Here is a 21,260-nt window from a genome sequence, read left to right on the forward strand (position 1 = left end):
ACAGACCACAGACACAATGGACAGAAGGTGACCCCACTGATATAGGAGAGTTTTCTAGGCATGCTGTGTGACATGTGCAGAGGTCAGGAGGGAGTAGATAAGCTGTGATATCACCTATTGTGAATGGTGGATCCTGTGTTATCTATACAGAGGTGTTACTTGTCATTGTAATTCTGCCTGTAGTAGCTACTGATAAGTTATCTGTACAGAACAGGAAATAGTGACCTAAAGGCCTGTGTGAAAATTGCAGGATTATGTACATTTTATTTAATTATAGTTAGTGACAATGGAAAATGGATTAGCTGAGCGGGCTCCTGCTCCGCTAATCCTGGCATAGTACTTGGGTACAGGGTACCCATGTGCTATGCCAGGAGTTAGTAATCCTCCGGGGAGCACAGGCAGGAGCAGCAATGTGCGCTCCAGCCCGTACTCACAGTGCTGCTGCGACCCTATTCATAAACTTCAGTCCGTACACTGCTGAGCTGTCTGCGGTATATAGAGAACTGAGTTAACACCTTAAGGACCAGGCCGTTTTTTGGAAACTTGACATGTGTCACTTTAGGTGGTGATAACTTCGGAACGCTTTTACTTATCTGGGCCATTCTGAGATTGTTTTCTCAGGACACATTGTAATTCATGTTAGTGGAAAATTTAAGTCTATATAATTCACCTTTATTTATTAAAAAATCCAAAGTGTACAGAACATTTTGAAAAATTAGCAATCTTCAAAATTTGAATTTCTCTGCTTTTAAAGGCATGCCCCATATGTCCACTTTCATGTTTGCATCATTTTGTAAATGTAATTTTATAAGGCTTAGAATTTTAGAAGCAAATCTTTCCATTTTTAAGAAAATTTCCAAAACCTACTTTAAGGACCACTTCGATTCTAAAGTCACTTTGTGGGGCTTACATAGTGGAAAACACCAATAAATGACCCCATTGTAGAAACTACACCCCTCAAGGTAATCAAAACTGATTTTACAAACTTTAACCCTTTAGGTGTTTCACAAGAATTAAAGAAAAAAAGAGATTACATTTTTAAATTTAACTTTTTTGGCAGATTCTCCATTTTAATTCATTATTTCCTGTAACACATCGAGGGTTAACAGCCAAATAAAACAATATTTATTACCCCAATTCTGCAGTTTACAGAAATGTGGTCGTAAACTGCTGTACAGGAACATGGCAGAGCGCAGTTTTTGAATGAAAAACATTCATGTTTTTATGTCTCCATTTTCTGAAAGCCATGTCTTATTTTTTGGCAGATTGTCTTATGTAGGGACTCATTTTTTGCGGGATGAGATGACGGTTTGATTTGCATTTTTGGGTACATATGACCTTTTGATTGCTTGGTATTACACTTTGTGATAAAAGGTGTTTTATAGAGCAGGTTGTTACGGACATGGCGATACCCAATATGTGTGTTTTAATTTTTTTTTCTACTCTTTACAATTTTATATGTCTCTTTATGGGGAAGGGGCTTTTTTTTTTATTTTTGTTGTTAAAAACACTTATTTCACTTCTATTATTTTTAATTTTTGTCCCACTATGGGACTTCAACATTTCAGGGTCTGATCCCATCTGTATTGTGCTGTATTGAACTGTCAGTGCCTTACACTGTAAGGGTCCATCCGCAATACACCCGGCCGGCACCCCCATAGAACTGCCTATTCTTGTCCGCAATTGCGGACAAAAATAGAACATGTTCTATTTTTTTTCGGGAGCCGCGGACCGGAAGATCGGGGGCGCGCTCTGGAAATGCAGATAGCACACTGTGTGCTGTCTGCATCTCTTCCGGCCCCATAGAGAATGAATTGGTCCGGATTCGTTCCACAACGTTGCTGAACGGATCCGGACCCATTCTACGGACGTGTGAATGGAGCCTAAGACGCTGACAGTTGCCTAGGAGACCCAGTCATGGATCTCTTGGGCTTCCGTAGCTGGCAGTCCCGTTGCCTGTGCAAGGCATCGGGGCTGCCATAGCAACCATTGGGTCCCCGTCACCGCAGCATGGGGACCTGATGGGGATGTACAAGCTGCCGCATAACCCCTGTATGCCACGGTCAGCGTGACCGTGGCATACAGGGGGTTAATCCGGTGTTTTCCCTGATGCTGGCAGATACAGCAAGGACCCAGCTGTCAGTATCAGCCAGGCACTTGCTGCTGATCGCGCCAGCGATTGTGGGCAGCCGGTTAACCTTAGGATGAGAATGCTCGTCCTAAGGCGTTAAAGGCCTTCTGTCACCCCACTAAACTCATTTTTTTTTGGGGGTACTTATAATCCCTATACTGCGATATATCTATACATTATGTAATTAATCATTTTCGTTCTGTAGATAAGGCAAAAAACGTACTTTTATAATATGCTAATTACCTGTCTACCAGCAAGTAGGGAGTCTACTTGCTGGTAGCAGCCGTTGTTGATTGACAGGGCCAGCCGCGATCTCCTCCTCCGGCTGGTCCTGTCTGCATTTCAAAAATCGCGCGCCTGTCTTGATTCGGCACAGGCGCTCTGAGAGAAGGAGGCTCGCCTCCTCAGCACTCCCTCAGTGCGCCTGCGCCGATGACGTCACCGAAAGAGAAGACGTCATCGGCGCAGGCGCACTGAGGGAGTGCTAAGGAGGCGAGCTTCCTTCTCTCAGAGCGCCTGCGCCGAATCAACACAGGCGCGCGATTTTTGAAATGCAGACAGGACCAGCCGGAGGAGGAGATCGCGGCTGGCCCTGTCAATCAACAGGAGGAGGGGGCGGTTTTTTGCGGCTGCTACCAGCAAGTAGACGCCCTACTTGCTGGTAGACAGGTAATTAGCATATTATAAAAGTACGTTTTTTGCCTTATCTACAGAACGAAAATGATTAATAACATAATGTATAGATATATCGCAGTATATGGATTATAAGTACCCAAAAAGTGGGGTGACAGAAGCCCTTTAAGTACTGGCCAGTTAGGATGAGCATTCTCGTCCTAGGTCCTGAACGTGTTAAGCGCACAGGGAATGGTGCACGTTAGGTAGGGAAAAGACTAGGAAAAATACAATATTAATAAAGTATATTAAAAAAAGTTATTAGGGACAACATACTAAAATTTGATACAAAGGTTTAGTTACTCTAATTTTCTGAACAATTCCTTAGTAATAGGCGGTAGATATTTTAATGGCAATCCAGTGAGGACAGAAATGCCAACCAGAATAACACTACAACTGGTACCTGCTCTGTTGCTGCTCTGTTGCTCATTCACTGTAAGAAACTGCACTTACCTTTAAAAGCTTCTGCCTCGCAACAGATCCCGATTTCCTAAAAAGTCCTTCAGTTTGTACATGATCCTCCAAGTACTTGCATGCACCAACAAGAAACCTGCCGTAGAGAGAAACTAGGTTAGAATTGAGAATAGGGCTGCAGCTAACGATTATTTGAATAATCGATTAGTTGTCGATAATTTCATCGATTAATCGGAAAAAAACACCAAAATGACAAAAAAAAGGAGACTTTTGTATTACTTACCAGTAAAGTCTCTTTCTCGCTCTTCCTTGGGGGACACAGGAAACCATGGGTATAGCTCTGCTCCCTAGGAGGCGTGACACTAAGTGAAAGCTGTAAGCCCCTCCTCCATCAGCTATACCCTTCAGCCTGGAGAAGAGACTGCCAGTTGCGTGTCCAAGTAGTGAAAGATAACCACCAACCGGAAAAAGAACTGTCGAGCCCCAACTGGGGCAACCAAGCCGGAACCACAACTGTAACCCAAATGAAGGGCGGGTGCTGTGTCCCCCAAGGAAGAGCGAGAAAGAGACTTTACTGGTAAGTAATACAAAAGTCTCCTTTTCTCGCCCATATTCCTTGGGGGACACAGGAAACCATGGGACGTTCCAGAGCAGTCCCAGAAGGGAGGGACCAGAACAAACTAGACCAACACCAGAGGCATCAATCAACTGCCGCCTGCAACACCAGACGGCCTAAAGCAGCGTCAGCCGACACATGAGTATGCACCCTGTAGAACTTGGTGAATGTGTGCAAGGAGGACCAAGTGGCCGCCTTGCAAATCTGCTCCGTAGAAGCCCGATTCCTCTGAGCCCAGGAAGCCCCGACCGCTCTAGTGGAGTGAGCGGTAACACCAAGGGGCGGAACCTTGCCCTTGGCGAGATAAGCCTCAGTAACAGCCATCTTGACAAAACGGGCGATAGCAACTTTGGATGCCGCCATCCCTCTGCGCGACCCTTCCGGGACCACAAAGAGCGAGTCAGTATGCGTGAAAGAGCTGGTTACTTCCAGGTAAATCTTGAGCGCCCTGACAACGTCCAGGCGATGAAGCTTCCTCTCCCGCGGGTGGGAAGGGGAAGGACACAAAGAGGGGAGAACGATGTCCTCGTTCAGATGAAAGGCGGAGACCACCTTAGGAAGGAAGGAAGGGACCGGACGAAGAACCACCTTGTCCTGGTGGAACACTAGGAAAGGTTCCAGACAGGAGAGTGCAGCCAATTCGGACACCCTCCGAAGAGAGGTGACGGCTACAAGGAAAATAACCTTGCAGGACAGAAGTCGCAAGGAAACCGTCCGCAGAGGCTCGAAAGGAGAAGCCTGGAGCGCTGAGAGAACCAGGTTCAGGTCCCAGGGCGGTACCGGAGGGCGGTACGGGGGAACCGCGTGAGCCACGCCCTGAAGGAAGGTCTTGACAGGACCAAGGGGGGCCAGTGGGCGCTGAAACAGAATGGACAGCGCAGACACCTGACCCTTCAAAGAACTAAGGCCTAGACCTTGGGCCAGTCCGCTCTGCAGGAAGGACAAAACGGTGGGGAGAGAAAAGCGGAGCGGAGGAATCCCCAGATCGGCACAGAACCCCAAAAAGGTCCTCCAGGTCCTATAATAGATCCTAGAAGAGGACGGCTTACGGGCGCGGATCATGGTGCGGACGACGTCCGCAGAAAAACCCCTACGTGTCAGGACGGTGGTCTCAACAACCACGCCGTCAAACGTAGGGACCCTAAACGCGGGTGGAAGATCGGTCCCTGAGAGAGAAGATCTTCCCTGGCGGGCAGCGGCCAGGGCGCGTCTGCCAGGAGCAGCATGAGGTCGGCATACCAAGACCGGCGGGGCCAGTCCGGAGCGACCAGAATCACCGAGACGCCTTCCGCCGCAATCTTCCGAAGGACCTTGGGCAGGAGAGGGATAGGAGGGAATATGTATGGGCGCGCGAAGCCTCGCCAAGGAAGAACGAGGGCGTCGGCTCCGCAAGCTCCCGGATCCCTGGCCCTGGACAGATAGGCCTTGTGATTGAATTTTGAGGCCATGAGGTCCACGTCCGGTATGCCCCAACGAAGGCAAATGGCCTCGAATACCTCCGGGTGAAGAGACCACTCGCCGGGGTCGACGGTGGTGCGACTGAGGAAGTCCGCCGCCCAATTGTCCACCCCTGGAATAAAAATTGCAGATAGGGCCGGGACGTGGGCTTCCGCCCAACGGAGAATGCTGGTGACCTCCCGCATTGCTGCAGCGCTGCGAGTGCCCCCCTGGTGGTTTATGTACGCCACAGCCGTGGCGTTGTCCGATTGTACACGAACTGGATGACCCTTCAGCAGATGAGTCCAGTGTCGTAGAGACAGAAGGGCCGCTCTCAGCTCCAGGACATTGATCGAGAGTTTGGACTCCGATGGAGACCAAATGCCCTGGACGGATCGGGGAGGAAAGACGCCTCCCCAGCCCAAGAGACTGGCATCGGTTGTAACCACCAACCAGTTGAGTGGCAGAAAAGACCTGCCCAGAAGAGGGGACTGTAACCACCAGCGGAGAGATGACCGCACCGGAGGCGATAGATGGAAGGGATGATCCAGAGACTCCGGCGATTTGTCCCAGGAGGAGAGGATCGCCCGTTGGAGAGGGCGGGAGTGAAACTGCGCAAATGGGATCGCCTCGAAGCAGGCAACCATTTGCCCCAAGACCCGCATGCAGAAGCGGAAGGACGGTTGACGGTGGAGAAGGAGACCCCGAACCGCCCCACGGAGGATCAGACGTTTTTCCGAGGGAAGACGTACCTCCGCCGCTCCCGTGTCTAAAAGCATTCCCAGGAAGACTAGTTGTCTGGAGGGGGGAAGGGAGGACTTGGGGAAGTTGATGACCCAACCGAACCTCGACAGAGTCTCTAGAGTGAGATCCACGCTGGCAACCGCTTGAGAAAGGGACGGAGCCTTGATGAGGATATCGTCCAAGTACGGTAGCAGAAAAACACCCCTGGAACGGAGTAAGGCCAAAACCGGGGCCAGGACCTTGGTGAACACCCGGGGGGCTGTTGCCAGCCCAAAGGGAAGGGCGACAAATTGGAAGTGGAGGTCCCCCACGGCGAATCGGAGGAAGCGATGGTGACACCGGGCTACCGGAACATGGAGGTAGGCATCCTGTATATCGATGGAAGACATGAAATCTCCCTGCTCCAGGGAAGCCACCGCGGAACGGAGGGACTCCATCCGAAACCGTCGAAGGAGGAGAAAACGGTTGAGCTTTTTGAGGTCCAAAATGGGCCGCACCGAACCTCCCTTCTTGGGAACTACAAAGAGGTTCGAGTAGAACCCTTGGAACCTTTCCTCTAGAGGAACGGGGGTAATCACCCCCCTGTCCAGTAAGGCTTGAACGGCCGCGGAGAACGCAGCCGCGCTTTTCGGGTCCCGCGGCGGGCGGGAGCGAAAGAACCGATCTGGAGGGAAGGATGCAAATTCGATTTTGTATCCGGAGGACACAATTTCGAGGGCCCAGGCGTCGGAGACGTGAGCCATCCAGACGTCCCTGAAAAGGAGGAGCCGGCCCCCCACCCGGGTGGGTGGGGGCGCGCCTTCAGGCAGAGGACTGTTTTGCTGCGGGTGTGCGGGCAGTCTGCGGCTTGCGCCAGGAGGGCTGCGCCCGAAAAAACGGCTTCCTACGCTATATCCTGGGGAGGAGCCGAAGCGGCAGCTGTGGTGGGAGCCCCAGAGGCCCTGCGGGAGGAGCGAAAACGAGACGCACCAGGGCGTCCGCGGGGGGCGCCCCTGGCTTGGGGTTGAGGAAGATGGGTGCTTTTACCACCCGTGGCCTCCGAAATAAGTTCGTCTAAGCGGACCCCGAAAAGGCGGGAACCCGCAAACGGTAGCCCCGCCAGGGAACGTTTGGAGGCAGCGTCCGCTTTCCAAACCTTCAGCCAGAGCTCCCTCCTGACGGCAACTGCCGGGGCGGAGGAGCGTGCAATAAGGGCTCCCGCATCAAGGGAGGCCTCACAAACAAAATTCCCGGCCCGAATAATAAGCTGGGCCAAGGACCGTAGGTCCTGGATGGGGACGTCCGAGTCCAACTCCTGTTCCAGCTGCGCACCCCAAGCAGAGATTGCTTTCCCTGCCCAAGCAGAGGCAAAAACCGGTCTGAGAGCAGAACCGGAGGCAGCAAAAATGCCCTTGGAAAGGGTCTCCATGCGACGGTCCTCCGCTGACTGAAGAGAGGATCCGTCAGGAACAGGGATGGCCGTGTTCTTTGACAGCCGGGCCACAGGGGGGTCCACCTTGGGTGGGGAAGACCAGGTGGCCACGACATCGGCTGGAAAAGGATAGCAAATGTTCAGCTTCTTGGGTTTGACAAAACGGGCGTCCGGGCGAGCCCAAGCCTTAGACACCACGGAGGAGAAATCAGAGTGGATTGGAAAGACTTTTGAGGCCTGCCTGGGTCTGATAAAGGAGACGCTAGCTGCGTCAGAGCTAGGGGGATCATCCTGCACCTTAAAGGTGTCACGAATATCAGAGATGAGTTGACCCATCGCTGAGGCTAGCTTGGACGGCAGGGCCGAGTCCATTTCCAAATCTGAAACCGCCAATTCACCTTCAGAGAGCGAATCCCTTGGAGAGGAGAGGCCCGTCTGGGTGCGCACGCGTGGCGGGGAAAGTGAGGCCTCAGAGGAGGAGGCTCGCTCTACTCTAATACGCTTCTGAGAGTGCCTAGCTCGGGAGGGGTCACTAGGAGAGAGTGAACCCGCTGCAGCGGCAGAAGCAGTGGACCCGGAGGGCGCGACAGTCAGAGTGGCGTCCTGCGGGGTAGGTGGCCTGTCTATTAGGCGGCCCACGACATGAGTGAGGCTTTCCACAGCCTGGGACAGGGATCTAGCCCAGTCAGGCGGGTCAGAGGAAGCAGGGAGCGACACAGCGGGCGACTGAGGCTGCGGTGGAGCTCGGCATGCAGTACAGTGCGGATCAGACTGCCCCCGGGGAAAGGGTTCCCTACAAGCAGTACAGGCATGGTACCAAGGCTTGGCGGCTGCAGAAGGGTCTGACATGGTGGAAAAAAGATGTTGCACTTAAAGTGGGAGACCCCAAAGAAAAGGAACGGGGATAACACCCAAGCAACAGTACTGTGGCACGGAGGGGGTTAACAGTCCTACCAGACCCGGATGATGCAAGCGGCAGCGGTAAGGGGAACAGACTGAGGAGGCTGTGGAGGAGAGGCAGCAGCACGGAGATGAATGGCTTCAGGATCGCACGGCAGAGAGGATTCCACGCAGCACTGTGAGAAGTGGAGCCCGATGAAACCGGAAGTAGCGGAGCGCATGTAGGAAGCTCCGCCCCCCCTCAGCCACGCTGAAGCAGAAGCAGAGCCGCGCGCGCGGCAAAATGATTTTAACCCCCAAGGTGATGAAGTGCCGGCCATGAAATGGCGCCGTTCACGCCAAGTAAGCGGCCCCCAGCCGTCCCCTGTAAGGCAGCGTCCCTGCCAAGGACTTGCCCAGATAAACTCCCCCCCAAACTATGCCCGGTAACGGTCCCGATATGCCCGGGGGGGGGGGGGGGGGGGGGGGCGGGGTTCTGGGGGGTGGGAGGCGATGTAGCAGTGGCCATGGGGGATGTAGCAGCGGCCATGGGGGATGTAGCAGCGGTGGGAGGGAGGAAGGGGAGGCTGGAGCAGCCACTCTCACCATACGCTGTCTTCGCCCTCAGTCCATCCAGCGGGGGTCGCCCCTTCAGCTCCTGGCACCGCAGTGGCAGGAAGCCGGGGGAGGGACTTGGCGTGCGGGCGACCCTGAGCTGGCGGGACGCAGGGGAGCGAGGCTGCCCTGGTCCACCTTGTCTTCTGTGGGGGAGGCGGCAGTGCGGAATTACCGGCACTGGCGCAACTCAACCCCGGGAGAAACAGAGGGGTCTAATGCGCCTCTGTTGTCCCTGTAGGTAGAAAAAAATCGAATTAAAAACAACAAATAACGCAAAAATAAAAAATCATAGGAAAACAACCCTGCATAAGCAGGGGGTGTCTTGCCTCCTTGGACACTAAGCAAAAACTGGCAGTCTCTTCTCCAGGCTGAAGGGTATAGCTGATGGAGGAGGGGCTTACAGCTTTCACTTAGTGTCACGCCTCCTAGGGAGCAGAGCTATACCCATGGTTTCCTGTGTCCCCCAAGGAATATGGGCGAGAAAAGGGGTTTATATGATTTTACTTGAAAAATTATGTTCAAAGGCCATATTGAAACAAATTGTGAATGGCGCTGTTATGGGGATGGATCTGTGGATGACACTATATAGCATCTTATGCTATAAGTGCCATCCACAGATCCCCCTCCCATAACAGCCCCGGCCCCGCCGCTCACAGCAGTATTCCTTAATCGGCAGTAACTTTATCACCGCATCGTCTTTTACCTTACAATGAAGCTCCAGTAACAGGCAGAGTGGGCGGCAGCGTAACGTCACTTACTTACGTGACGCACCTGCTCCGCCCACTTTATGAATGAAACAGGCGGAGCATGCGCTTCACGTGAGTAAGTGACATTACGCCACCGTCTGCTCTGCCCGTTACTGAAGCTCCATTGTAAGGTAATAAAGATGCGGTGATCTAAAGTTCAAGGACCCGCAGGCATAGCAACGAATCGGCCGATTATTCGATAACGGGATTCGTTGACAACGAATCCCGTTATCGAATATTATCGATAACGTTGATTAATCGCTGCAGCCCTAATTGAGAACAGAGGTCAGAAAAATGCCTGTCCAAGCGTAGACGCCTGTTCACACCATTTTACTCATTTACGAGCGAGTTTTCAGCACGGGTGCAAAGCATGACGTGAACGCATAGCACCCGCACTGAATCCTGACCCATTCATTTCCATGGGTCTGTGTACATGAGCGTTTTATTCACGCATCAGTTCTGCGTTCCGTGAAAAACGCAGCATGTTCTACATTCTGCGTTTTTCACGCAGCCCTGGCCCGATAGAAGTGAATAGGGCTGCGTGAAATACGCATTGCATCCGAAAGCAAGTGTGATGTGATTTTCACGGATGGTTGCTAAGAGATCTGGTTAGTAAACCTTCAGTTTTTATCACGCGCGTGTAAAACGCATTGCATTCGTGCGGAAAAAAAACTGAACGGAACGCAATCCCAAACAAAACTGACTGAACTTGCACGCACACCACACACACAGAGCACCGCATACATCATGATGTATGTCTGTAGTGCAGTATGTAGTGGATAAATTGGACTGGACTTTATCACTGGGCTATAATAGCCTCATGTTATTTAGACTTTTTTGCAGGATTCTGCACGAACGGAAAGTGTGGTGTACCACGTTTTTCCATCCTGCAAAGTCCCAAAAAAAAAATTGTGGAACTCTATGGTGATGGATACAACAGATGCCTTCTCTTCTGGAAAAAAAAAGGGTTGCAATCGCAGATGGAGAATGAACATTTAAAAGGGGTTCTGCACTACAACTCTGGATAGATCATCAGCTTCTGATCGGCGGGGGTCTGACACCCAGGACGCCTGCCGATCAGCTGTTTGAGAAGGCAGCAGTGCTCCAGCAGGGAGCACATTCCCATTTTTACCTTGGATGGTGACCCAGGATTCCCCGCTGAGCCAAAGTAAAGAGCTGCTGAAAGGAGGCCGTCCTCAGTACCAGGCCGTCCATGTCACATGGACGCCCAAGTTCTAGATCTTCAGCCACAGGAGACTCCAATATTAAAAGGAGCCGTCTACTCAGACAATCCACTGCAGACCTGTGCATTAGAGAGTCCTTCATAAAACCCCCTTTACTAGTACTGGACTTTGCATATCGGATGACTAACCACAGAGGACTGTGCACATGTGTCTGGGAGACTTTACACTACATCTGTACTGTACACTAGAGTAGAGGGCAAGGCAATTGCAGAGACTGCTGAGCGTCAAGGTGTAACAACAACGCCCCCGTTGCTCCTAGAGGCTCATTTGCATATAATAAAACACAATTTTTCTCAGCAATGCGGGCACATTTGAACATGGGACCAACACAGATGTCTTCAGCTGCCAAGTGCACATGTAACAGGTCAGCCAGTGTCATAGGACCAATCTGCTGACAGGTGCCCTTTAAAAGAGAACTTAAAGCCTGCCTGCATCCAACTTAAACATGTAGAAGATCTGGTCAGCACTTGGTCTTATGGCGGTGCACGTTCCCGGTCATTTTGGAAACAAATGATCCTAACATTCGCTTTCTTCAATATACTTTTATTATCTTAACAACAGTTGTTAATGCGTTTCGGCCCATTCAAAGCCTTTGAAAAGGTGCCCTTATCATCCATTTTCTAGGATGCAATTAAGGCTCCATTCACAAATCCGTAATAATGGGTCCACATCCGTTCCGCAAATTGTGGAACTGATGCGGACCCATTCATTCTCTATGGGGACAGAATGGATGCAGAGAGCACACTATATGCTCTCCGCATCCGCATTTTCGGAGCGCCCCCCCGATCTTCCGATCCGCAGCACCCGAAAAAAAAAAATAACATGTCCTATTCTTGTCCGCAATTGCAGACAAGAATAGGCATTTCTTATGGGGGTGCCGGCCGGGTGTATTGCGGATCCGCAATGCACTACGCATGTGTGAATGGACCCTTAAAGGGGCTATTGTCCGATTTCATCTTGAAACTGAACAACCTAAGGCCCTGTACACACTTTCGCCGGTGGAATTTGGCACTAAAAGCTCACTGGCAGCCATACTGGATCCGTCTCCCATTGCTTTCAATCGTTTAATGAATTAACGCTGCAACATCGCCATGGACAGACATGCCTGTTCTTGGCGTGGCGCGTGCACAGATGCAGATGGAAGCTGCAGTTAAATTGATAAATTATGTCCTAAACCGGGTTGGCTTCTGCACAGGAATACACCGCTGTGTGAAACGGACCTTATTTCTCTAGACCAGGAATCAGCAACCTTCGGCACTCCAGCTGCTGTGAAACTACAACTCCCAGCATGCACGCTTTCTTGACTGTTCTTGTAACTCTCATGGAAGTGAAAGGAGGATTCTGGGAGTTGTAGTTTCAGAACAGTTGCTGATCTCTGGCTGAGATAACCGGGCACGTCGTACCATTACACCCTGGAGTGCCCTGTGCGGCTTACAACTGCCACATGGGCACTACACTCAGACACAAGCATATAACACATGTACAATTCACACTCACGCTGGTATATTTCCATACGCTGGAATATTCAGTTGTGGCAGGGTATGAAGAGGCGCTCCAAAGATCTTCCCCTAAATAACACAGTAACAAAGTTATCAATTTACATTGAGCAATAATGGCAAAAACAGATAAAAGTGACAAGCACATCAACGTAAATCACAATATATTTACTGTACAGACGTCCCGAACCCCAGACCGCCGCACAGGAAGGTCTCTGGTGTATGGCTCGTTACGGGAGCTCAGGACAAAATGGTCCATTGTGCTGCCCAAATGTTCATAACACCAGTAAAGGGGCCGTGTCACCTTAGCAGATGGTATTCATCATCTTGACAAAAAGTAGCACTCCCACAAATGTTATTCTCTGACCTGTTAGAAAGGTACATGATGTAATCTGTAGTGAAGGTAATCTTATCAGTGACGGTATATGTGAGTTATAACCTCCCTTCTGATCCTCAGCCGTGTCGTGTTCTGACCCAGGACAGGAAGTCAGTTACTTCTCTATTCATTAGGAGACGGACATTGAGGCTCCCATAAGAATACATGGAGAAACTGACTTCCTGTCCACACATAAGATGCTGTTATTTGGAGAGTTTGATTGTCAGTCATAGGGTTGTTGCGGGTATCGAAATTTCGATACCCAATCGATACTTTTGTCCCGGTATCGATACGATACCGGGATTTCCGTTTTTTTCGATACTGGGCTGCGCTTCTGCGCAGTCTGGTATCTCTGAACATGAGCGCGCTGCTATCGGCGCGCTCATGTTCTCTCTCAGCAGCACGGGGAGAAGGAAGCTGTCCTCCCTCCCCCTGTGCTGCTGCCGCTGCCACCAATGAGAAGAGAGGGGCGGAGGAGGGGCGGCAATGAGAAGAGAGGGGGTGGAGGAGGGGCGGCAATGAGAAGAGAGGGGCGGAGGAGGGGCGGGCGCACTGCGCCACCAATGATAGGATTACTATCGGAGCGATGGGAGGAGACATCAGCTTCACTAGTGGGCGTTCCTTTTCCCTGCGCTGCGATTGGACAGCGCTACAGCCAGGGAGAAGGAACGCCCACTAGTGAAGCTGATGTCTCCTCCCATCGCTCCGATAGTAATCAGCAGCATGTGGAGCAGGAGAGGAGACAGTAATGGGGCACTGCGGGCGAACGGAGCGGCGCCCAGGACTAAATGGTGAGTGCTGAGACATCGCTGGGCGCCGCTCTGTGTGGCCTAATAGTGAAAGTCTGGACTCATATACAGTAGTCAGTCTTTAACACATACAGGAGGCGGGTGCCGGCAGCAGAATCGCATTGCCGGCACCCTGCCCCTGACAGGGAGCTGCGATCAGCGGCAGTTAACTGCCGCTGATCTGCTAGTACCCGCCTCCTGTATAAAGGGGTAAAATCATTGGTGGTGCAGTGTGCCCCCCCCCCCCTCAATCCCCCCATCCCATTAAAATCATTGGTGGCACAGTGCGCCGGCCCCTCTCAACCCTCCAGTATTAAAATCATTGGTGGCAGTGGCCACAGGGACCTCTCCACTCCCCCTCATTGGTGGTGCAGTGGCAGCTTCTGATCGGAGCCCCAGCTGTGTAAGCCTGGGGCTCCGATCGGTTACCATGGCAGCCAGGACGCTACAGAAGACCTGGTTGCCATGGTAACATCCCTGATGCTGTGTGCACAAAGCACAGAGCAGCAGGGACAGTGTGGAGTCCTATTCACCCTGATAGAGATCTTTCAGGGTGAATAGGAAAAGGGATGAAAGATCCCAGGTTCTAGCCCCTAAGGGGGGAAATAGTTATTAAATAAAAAGTGAAAAAAAAACAAAACACTAAAATATGAAGTATAAATCACCCCCCTTTTCCCAATTTCACATATAAAATATATAAATAAACATATTACATCGCCACGTCAGAAAAGTCCAAACTATTAAAATATAAAAAAAAAATCTAGGTGGTGAATGCCGGAACAGAAAAAATAAAATAAAAACTGCGCGATTCGCCATTTTTAAAAATGAGGAATGCACGTGGCTTTTTTTGTTTATTTTTTTCGCGTGGTATCGAATGGTATCGAGTATCGCAATACTTTTTCATGGTATCGAAACCGAATCAAAAATTTGGTATCGCAACAACTCTAGTCAGTCACATGACACAGCTGAGGAAGAGAAGGGAGCGGGTTATAACTCACAGATACAGGTCACTGGTAAGATTACATCATGTACCATTCTAACAATTTTTTGTGACAGAGCTACTTTAACTTTGTTTACATGATAAATGCCAAATTGCTGAAGTGAGACAAACCCTTTAAAGAGGACCTTTCACTAGAATAAAAAAATGTAAACTAAGCATACAGACATGGAGAGCGGCGCCCAGGGATCTCCCTGCACTTACTATTATCCCTGGGCGCCGCTCCATTCTCCCGGTATAGGCTCCGGTAACTTCATATGTTCGGTTCAACTGGGTGGAGCCTGCCGGCGTCTCCTTCTCCCAGGCTGGAGTGCTGGCCAATCGCAGCGCTCAGCTCATAGCCTGAGAGAAAAGAAAACCTCTCAAGCTATGAGCTGAGCGCTGCGATTGGCCAGCACTAGAGCCTGGGAGAAGGAGACGCCGGCAGGGTCCACCCAGTTGAGCCGAAAATCTGAAGCTACCGGAGCCTATACCGGGAGAACGGAGCGGCGCCCAGGGATAATAGTAAGTGCAGGGAGATCCCTGGGCGCCGCTCTCCATGTCTGTATAGTTCGTTTCCATTTTCTATTCTAGTGAAAGGTCCTCTTTAACTCCACATCTCATTCATACAGCCACCTACATGTATGAGCTGAAAAAAATAAAATTACCCCTGAAATCAAAACCAGTGAAGATTAGGGGCTAAGGCCCCCATGTTCTAGGGCAAGGAAATATACGCTGAAATTTACCGGTAGGTATTTTTTCCACAACTTATTTCGTTTTTTTTTTTATTAAAGTGAAGCCACCGCTCTGACACACTACCATCCATAGAAAAGGCTATCCTCATCCACAATACGGACGAGAACAGAATGTGCTGTATCATTTGGGGAAAGGCTACACGGATGTACAAAAGATATTAATGTGTGCATAGCCCCATCAAGATAAATGGGTCAGTGTACTATCCACAAAAACCATGGAAAATACAGTTGTGTGCACGAGGCCTTACACTGCGCCTGTGCCATAGCATCGGTGCACTACGACTATAGTGACGGGAGCCGATGAGACAGACGGAGCTCCTCCAGATATCGGACTTCCTTGATGTCAGTCGCTCTTTACAGCAGCAACTAGGGGGGGGGATTAAACAGGCATTACTCCGATCTGGGCTATCAGTCAGTGCGGGGACGATCCTGCTGACAGTCTTAGGCTACTTTCACACTAGCGTTGTTTGAATCCGGCGTTCAACTCCATCACCGGAACTGCCTGCCGGATCCGGAAAAACGTGTGAAAACAGATTACATTTGAATCCTGATCAGGATTTTGATCACAATAAAAAAATGCATTGGAAAAAACGGATCCGCCATTTATGGACTAACTTTTTTTTCAAATTTTTCGGGTTTAACATGCAAAAGCCGGATCCGGTTTGACGGAACACACAGCGCCGGATCCGGCGTTAATGCAAGTCAATGGAAAAAAAAGGCCGGATCCGGCGTTCAGTCAAAGTGTTCCGGATTTTTGGCCGGAGGTAAAAATACAACATGCTACGGTTTTCTGAAAAGCCTGATCAGTCAAAAAGACTGAACTGAAGACATCCTGATGCATCCTGAACGGATTGCTCTCCATTCAGAATGCATTAGGATAAAACTGATCAGTTCTTTTCCGGATTTGAGCCCCTAGGACGGAACTCAGCGCCGGAAAAGAAAAACGCTAGTGTGAAAGTAGCCTAATCTGTATTAGGAGCCGGGTTCTTTTGCTCTGACAGGCGATACGCTGCCGCCAGTCTCTTCTCTCCACATTGACAACACATATACATTGGGCAGAACCCAGCATGTACATGTACGGGGGAGTTGGGAAAGATACTGAAGGTGAATGGCCGCCTCCTGAGCAGCGAGGGACAGACTCTTTCAGCCCCGAAAATTGGATTTCCATTCAGGAGGTTTTTGAACTTCCTTTGTATGGAAATCATTGTGCAGGTAGAAAAAGAGGGCGAAACTCTAGTAGCAATGTCCCCAAAAGAGAAGCAGCGCTGGCGGCAGGAGGGGCCACACAATGGCTAGAAGAGACACACAAGAACACATCTGTACCTGAAAGGAAGGAAAACTGAGCCGTTATCCTACCTTATACTGGAGCAATGCACGAGACCATGCCCACGGCAAGCGGCCATTACTGGAAGACCCCTGGAAGGAGGGCCCCTCACCCCTCCTGACAGGTCTGTTTTGGCATCTACTTGCATTGCCCAGGTAGTAACAATCCTGACATCCTTTCCTATAACTATGCTGTGCCGTTCCTCCATTAATCCTACTTGCAGTTCAGGAATAAATGTAGGGGTTGTGCCCCTAGCAGCACTGACAGGACAGTGCCAGAGTAACAGTAGGGTCGGTGTCTGGTATAGCACTGCCCGTACTGACAGGGTGATCACGGAGCGCATGCTCAGCAGGATCGTCATGTGCTCCAACCTTTTGTCTGTTCAGTTCCCCCGATACTTCCTGTGACAGGAAATGCGCCACCCGTCCTTGTGGACACCTCTGAGATCACTCAGCATTTACAGCTGGTGCCGGCTGCACGTCCCATTCTCAGCTTCACACCCTTCAGAATTTCACCAACTTATTTGCCAACATACAGGATTTTAACCGTGCCCGACTCTGCAATAAGTTTTATGCCTAAAGTCGCATATTCTCAAAGTTAAAGGGCTCACAGACCTATAAAAGGGGCGTCCAAGGCAGTGAAGTGAGCCTGCTAAGCTAAAAGACCTGCCCTCCCTCACCTCCGCCAGCTCTGGACCAGTGCCGCCCACCGTCCTCCCTGCGTCACACCCAGTCACTTTGTGCACATTAGAGCTAGGATTCGGTCCTGGCATATGCCAGTCATCCCTGTCACTATAATGGGGTCTGGCGGGTGCCTGGTTTGAATACCGCCATATTGCTGGTCAAAACACTGCTACATGCAGTGATTTTTTTTTTAACACAATCTGCGATGGGGGCTCCGCTGCAGATGTGAACCTAGCCTTACTGTTTTGGCTGTAGCCTGGGCAAAAGAACCGAGCAGCGGCGCTGGACGGGCGGGCAAGTGTACGTCTTATCAGCCTCCCGGCTGTTTCCGTAAATAAAGACATACCCTGGACCACCCATTCACAGCAGACGGGGCAGTTAAGGCTACTTTCACACTTGCATTGTTGCTTTCCGGCAGAGGATCTCAATCCCGGAAAAAACGTTTGTTTAGTCCTCACGCATTCTGAATGGGAAGAGATGCGGTCGGGATGCATCAGGACGTCTACCGGTTTTGCTGCAAGCTGCGGTTTTGTGTCCGGTGATAAAACAGGTTTTGGTTTTTTTAGGAGCCTAAAAAAACGGATCCGTCACCCATCAACCTTTAATGTATTTAGTGATGGATCCGGTTTTTCCCGTTTTGATTTCACACAAACGCATCCTAACGGAACGGCGGCATCCTGATGTGCAAAATCAAAACGGATCCGTTTAATTCTGGTATTGGGATCCTCTGCCGGTTCTTAATACCGAAGTTAACAACATAAGGGTACCTTCACACTTGCGTTTTTCTTTTCCGGCATAGAGTTCTGTCCCAGGGGCTCTATACCGGAAAAGAACTGATCAGGTACATCCCCATGCATTCTGAATGGAGAGCAATCCGTTCAGTTTGCATCAGGATGTCTTCAGTTCAGTGGACGGAGATAATACCGCAGCATGCTACGGTTTTATCTCCGGCCAAAAATCCGGAAAATGTATGCGCACACCAAAAAATGTGAAAAAAATAAATGCCAGATCCGTTTTTCAGGATGACACCGGAGAGACGGATCCGCCATTTTAATGCATTTGTCAGACGGATCAGGATCCTGATCAGTCTAAGGCTACTTTCACACTTGCGGGCAGGACGGATCCGACAGGTTGTTCACCATGACGGATCCGTCCTTCCGCTATTTCGCCGTGCCACCGCTCCATCCCCATTGACTATAATGGGGACGGGGGTGGAGCTCCGGCGCAGCGCGGCGAAAGCGGCCGGACTAAAAAGTCGGACATGCAGGACTTTTTAGTCCGGCAGCTTTCGCCGTGCACCGCAGCTCCGCCCCCATTATAGTCAATGGGGACGGAGCGGCGGTCCGGCGAAATAGCGGCAGGACGGATCCGACATGGTGAACAGCATGTAGGATCCGTCCTGCCGCAAGTGTGAAAGAGCCCTAACAAATGCCATCAGTTGACATACGTTTTGCCGGATCTCTCTGCCGCAAGTGTGAAAGTAGCTAAAAAACTAGCGGCACGGACCAGTCCTGTCAATGGGACCAGGCGTCTGACTGGAAGGACTGCTCGGCCGCCGTGCACACTCGGCTCTGCTGCATACAGGAGGCTTCTGCAGGTCCAGGACGAGGGTCGCCCGGGGACAAGGCTCAGGGTTTTCTCCAGTATAAGCTAAAAAATAAATAAAGCACATTCCTGCAAGAGCAGAAAAAAGAAGGACAACCCCCATCATCTGCATGCAGCCCCCACTTACCGCCGGCCACCCTCCTCTCCCGGGGTCGCTCCGGGACTTGCTGTTCCAGTGTTTGATCTTGATGCCGTAGGAGCGCAGCTGCTGGATGACCGCCAGCCGGGACAGGTTCAGGAAGTCAGGCGCCATCTTCATCATTACAACTGCACTGACAGCCGCTCACTACTACTCTCATCAGCCTCTATGTACCGCACACAAGAAACCCACTACAACCCTCAGCAGCCTCTGTGTGCTCATCCCCTGTGCCCGCCCGTTCACACCCGTCCCGTACCGCCCGTCCCTTCACTTCCCGCACCCATCTCACTTGCTTTGCCCTCCGATAAACGTCTCTCTGCCTTGTCCCCACTCTGCTCTCCGTCTCCTCTCTACCCGCTCTCAGCTACTACGTTTTGATTGGTCAGCGCGGGTTCAAAATCTCAGGCCCCCTGGTTCCCGTGGTAACAGGGCTGCCCCTGCTGGCGCCTGATCGGGCAAAACAAACCTTCCAGGGAGCTGATTGGCGTTTGAACGTCCTCCTGTCACGTGACGCGACATGACTGGACTCCTGCAGAGGCTGTTATCAGGGAGGGGGGAGCGCGTGACGTGTGCGGTGCCGGAGAAAGTAAAGAAAGCTGCTTATTTAGTGCTTACATTTTGAGGTGAACATTCTTGGCATGTGAGCCTGTCTGTCAGCAGCTTCATCTGTGTCTGTCAGCAGCTTCATCTGTGTCTGTCAGCAGCTTCATCTGTGTCTGTCACACATGTTCCGACCGCAGCGCTTTACAGTTCAGGGGGTTCATGTACAAACAGAGTCATAAATAACAGCAGCAAACAGGTCCACAATTACAACAAGGAAGGAGAGCCCTGCTCCCAAGAGCTTACAATCTGTCATTTCTGCGGCTGCAATGTTCCAAAAAAGAAGTCCAAGCCATATGCAAATAAGTGTTCCAAGTGCCATGGGGCGGTGCCTGGTGCTCCAAGTGCCCAGGGGCGGTGTCTGGTGCTCCAAGTGCCCCGGGGGCGGTGTCTGGTGCTCCAAGTGCCCCAGGGGCGGTGTCTGGTGCTCCGAGTGCCCCGGGGGCGGTGTCTGGTGCTCCAAGTCCCATGGGGCGGTGCTCCGAGTGCCATGGGGCGGTGCCTGGTGCTCCAAGTGCCCAGGGGCGGTGCCTGGTGCTCCAAGTGCCCAGGGGCGGTGCCTGGTGCTCCAAGTGCCCAGGGGCGGTGCCTGGTGCTCCAAGTGCCCAGAGGCGGTGCCTGGTGCTCCAAGTGCCATGGGGTGGTGCCTGGTGCGCCAAGTGCCCAGGGGCGGTGCCTGGTGCTCCAAGTGCCCCGGGGGCGGTGTCTGGTGCTCCGAGTGCCCAGGGGCGGTGCTCCAAGTGCCCAGGGGCGGTGCTCCAAGTGCCCAGGGGCGGTGCTCCAAGTGCCCAGGGGCGGTGCTCCAAATGCACAGGGGCTGTGTCTGGTGCTCCAAGTGCCTGGGGGCGGTGCCTGGTGCCCCGGGGGCAGTGTCTGGTGCTCCGAGTGCCCAGGGGTGGTGTCTGGTGCTCCAAGGGCCCAGGGGTGGTGCCTGGTGCTCCGAGGGCCCAGGGGCGGTGCTCTGAGTGCCAAGGGGCGGTGTCTGGTGCTCCGAGTGCCCAGGGGCGGTGTCTGGTGCTCGGAGTGCCCAGGGGCGGTGTCTGGTGCTCCGAGTGCCCAGGGGCGGTGTCTGGTGCTCCGAGTGCCCAGGGGCAGTGTCTGGTGCTCCGAGTGCCCAGGGGCAGTGTCTGGTGCTCCGAGTGCCATGGGGCGCTGCCTGGTGCTCCGAGTGCCATGGGGGGCTGCCTGGTGCTCCGAGTGCCATGGGGCGCTGCCTGGTGCTCCGAGTGCAATGGGGCGCTGCCTGGTGCTCCGAGTGCCATGGGGCGCTGCCTGGTGCTCCGAGTGCAATGGGGCGCTGCCTGGTGCTTCGAGTGCCCAGGGGCGCTGCCTGGTGCTCCGAGTGCCCAGGGGCATTACTTGCTGAAAAGCCCTTCCCCTCTATAGCAGTTAGCCTGGCCAGTATGCCTGTGATGTCACTATCCGGTATTTGTGCACACCAGCCCGGTTATGCGCTGTACGATACCCACTGTGAGCAGCTGCATTTTCCAACCTAATGTGCATGCGCTGCTTAGGCCGGGTTCACATCACCGTTTCATTTTCCGCTCTTCTGATCCATCAGAAGAGATTTTTTTTTTAAAAAAGGATCCTTTATTTTGAGTATCCG

At 51.8% G+C, this 21,260-nt stretch overlaps 1 protein-coding gene across 2 annotated transcripts in view; it reads right to left on the minus strand.

The window, feature by feature from the left end:
* The window catches only part of ARHGAP11A (Rho GTPase activating protein 11A), a 36,322-nt gene extending 16,931 nt beyond the window's left edge, over positions 1–19,391 (minus strand). For both annotated transcript variants that reach the window (XM_040411765.1, XM_040411764.1), the window contains exons 1-3: positions 19,043–19,391; positions 12,410–12,480; positions 3,257–3,353 (exon numbers count right to left, since the gene is read on the minus strand). In XM_040411765.1, the coding sequence (XP_040267699.1) occupies positions 3,257–3,353; positions 12,410–12,480; positions 19,043–19,177 (303 nt within the window). In that variant the 5' untranslated portion in view covers positions 19,178–19,391. The remainder of the gene's footprint in view (positions 1–3,256; positions 3,354–12,409; positions 12,481–19,042) is intronic.
* Between the last annotated feature and the right edge of the window lie 1,869 nt (positions 19,392–21,260).

Source organism: Bufo bufo, chromosome 11, assembly GCF_905171765.1.
Source record: "Bufo bufo chromosome 11, aBufBuf1.1, whole genome shotgun sequence".
Taxonomy (NCBI): Eukaryota; Metazoa; Chordata; class Amphibia; order Anura; family Bufonidae; genus Bufo; species Bufo bufo.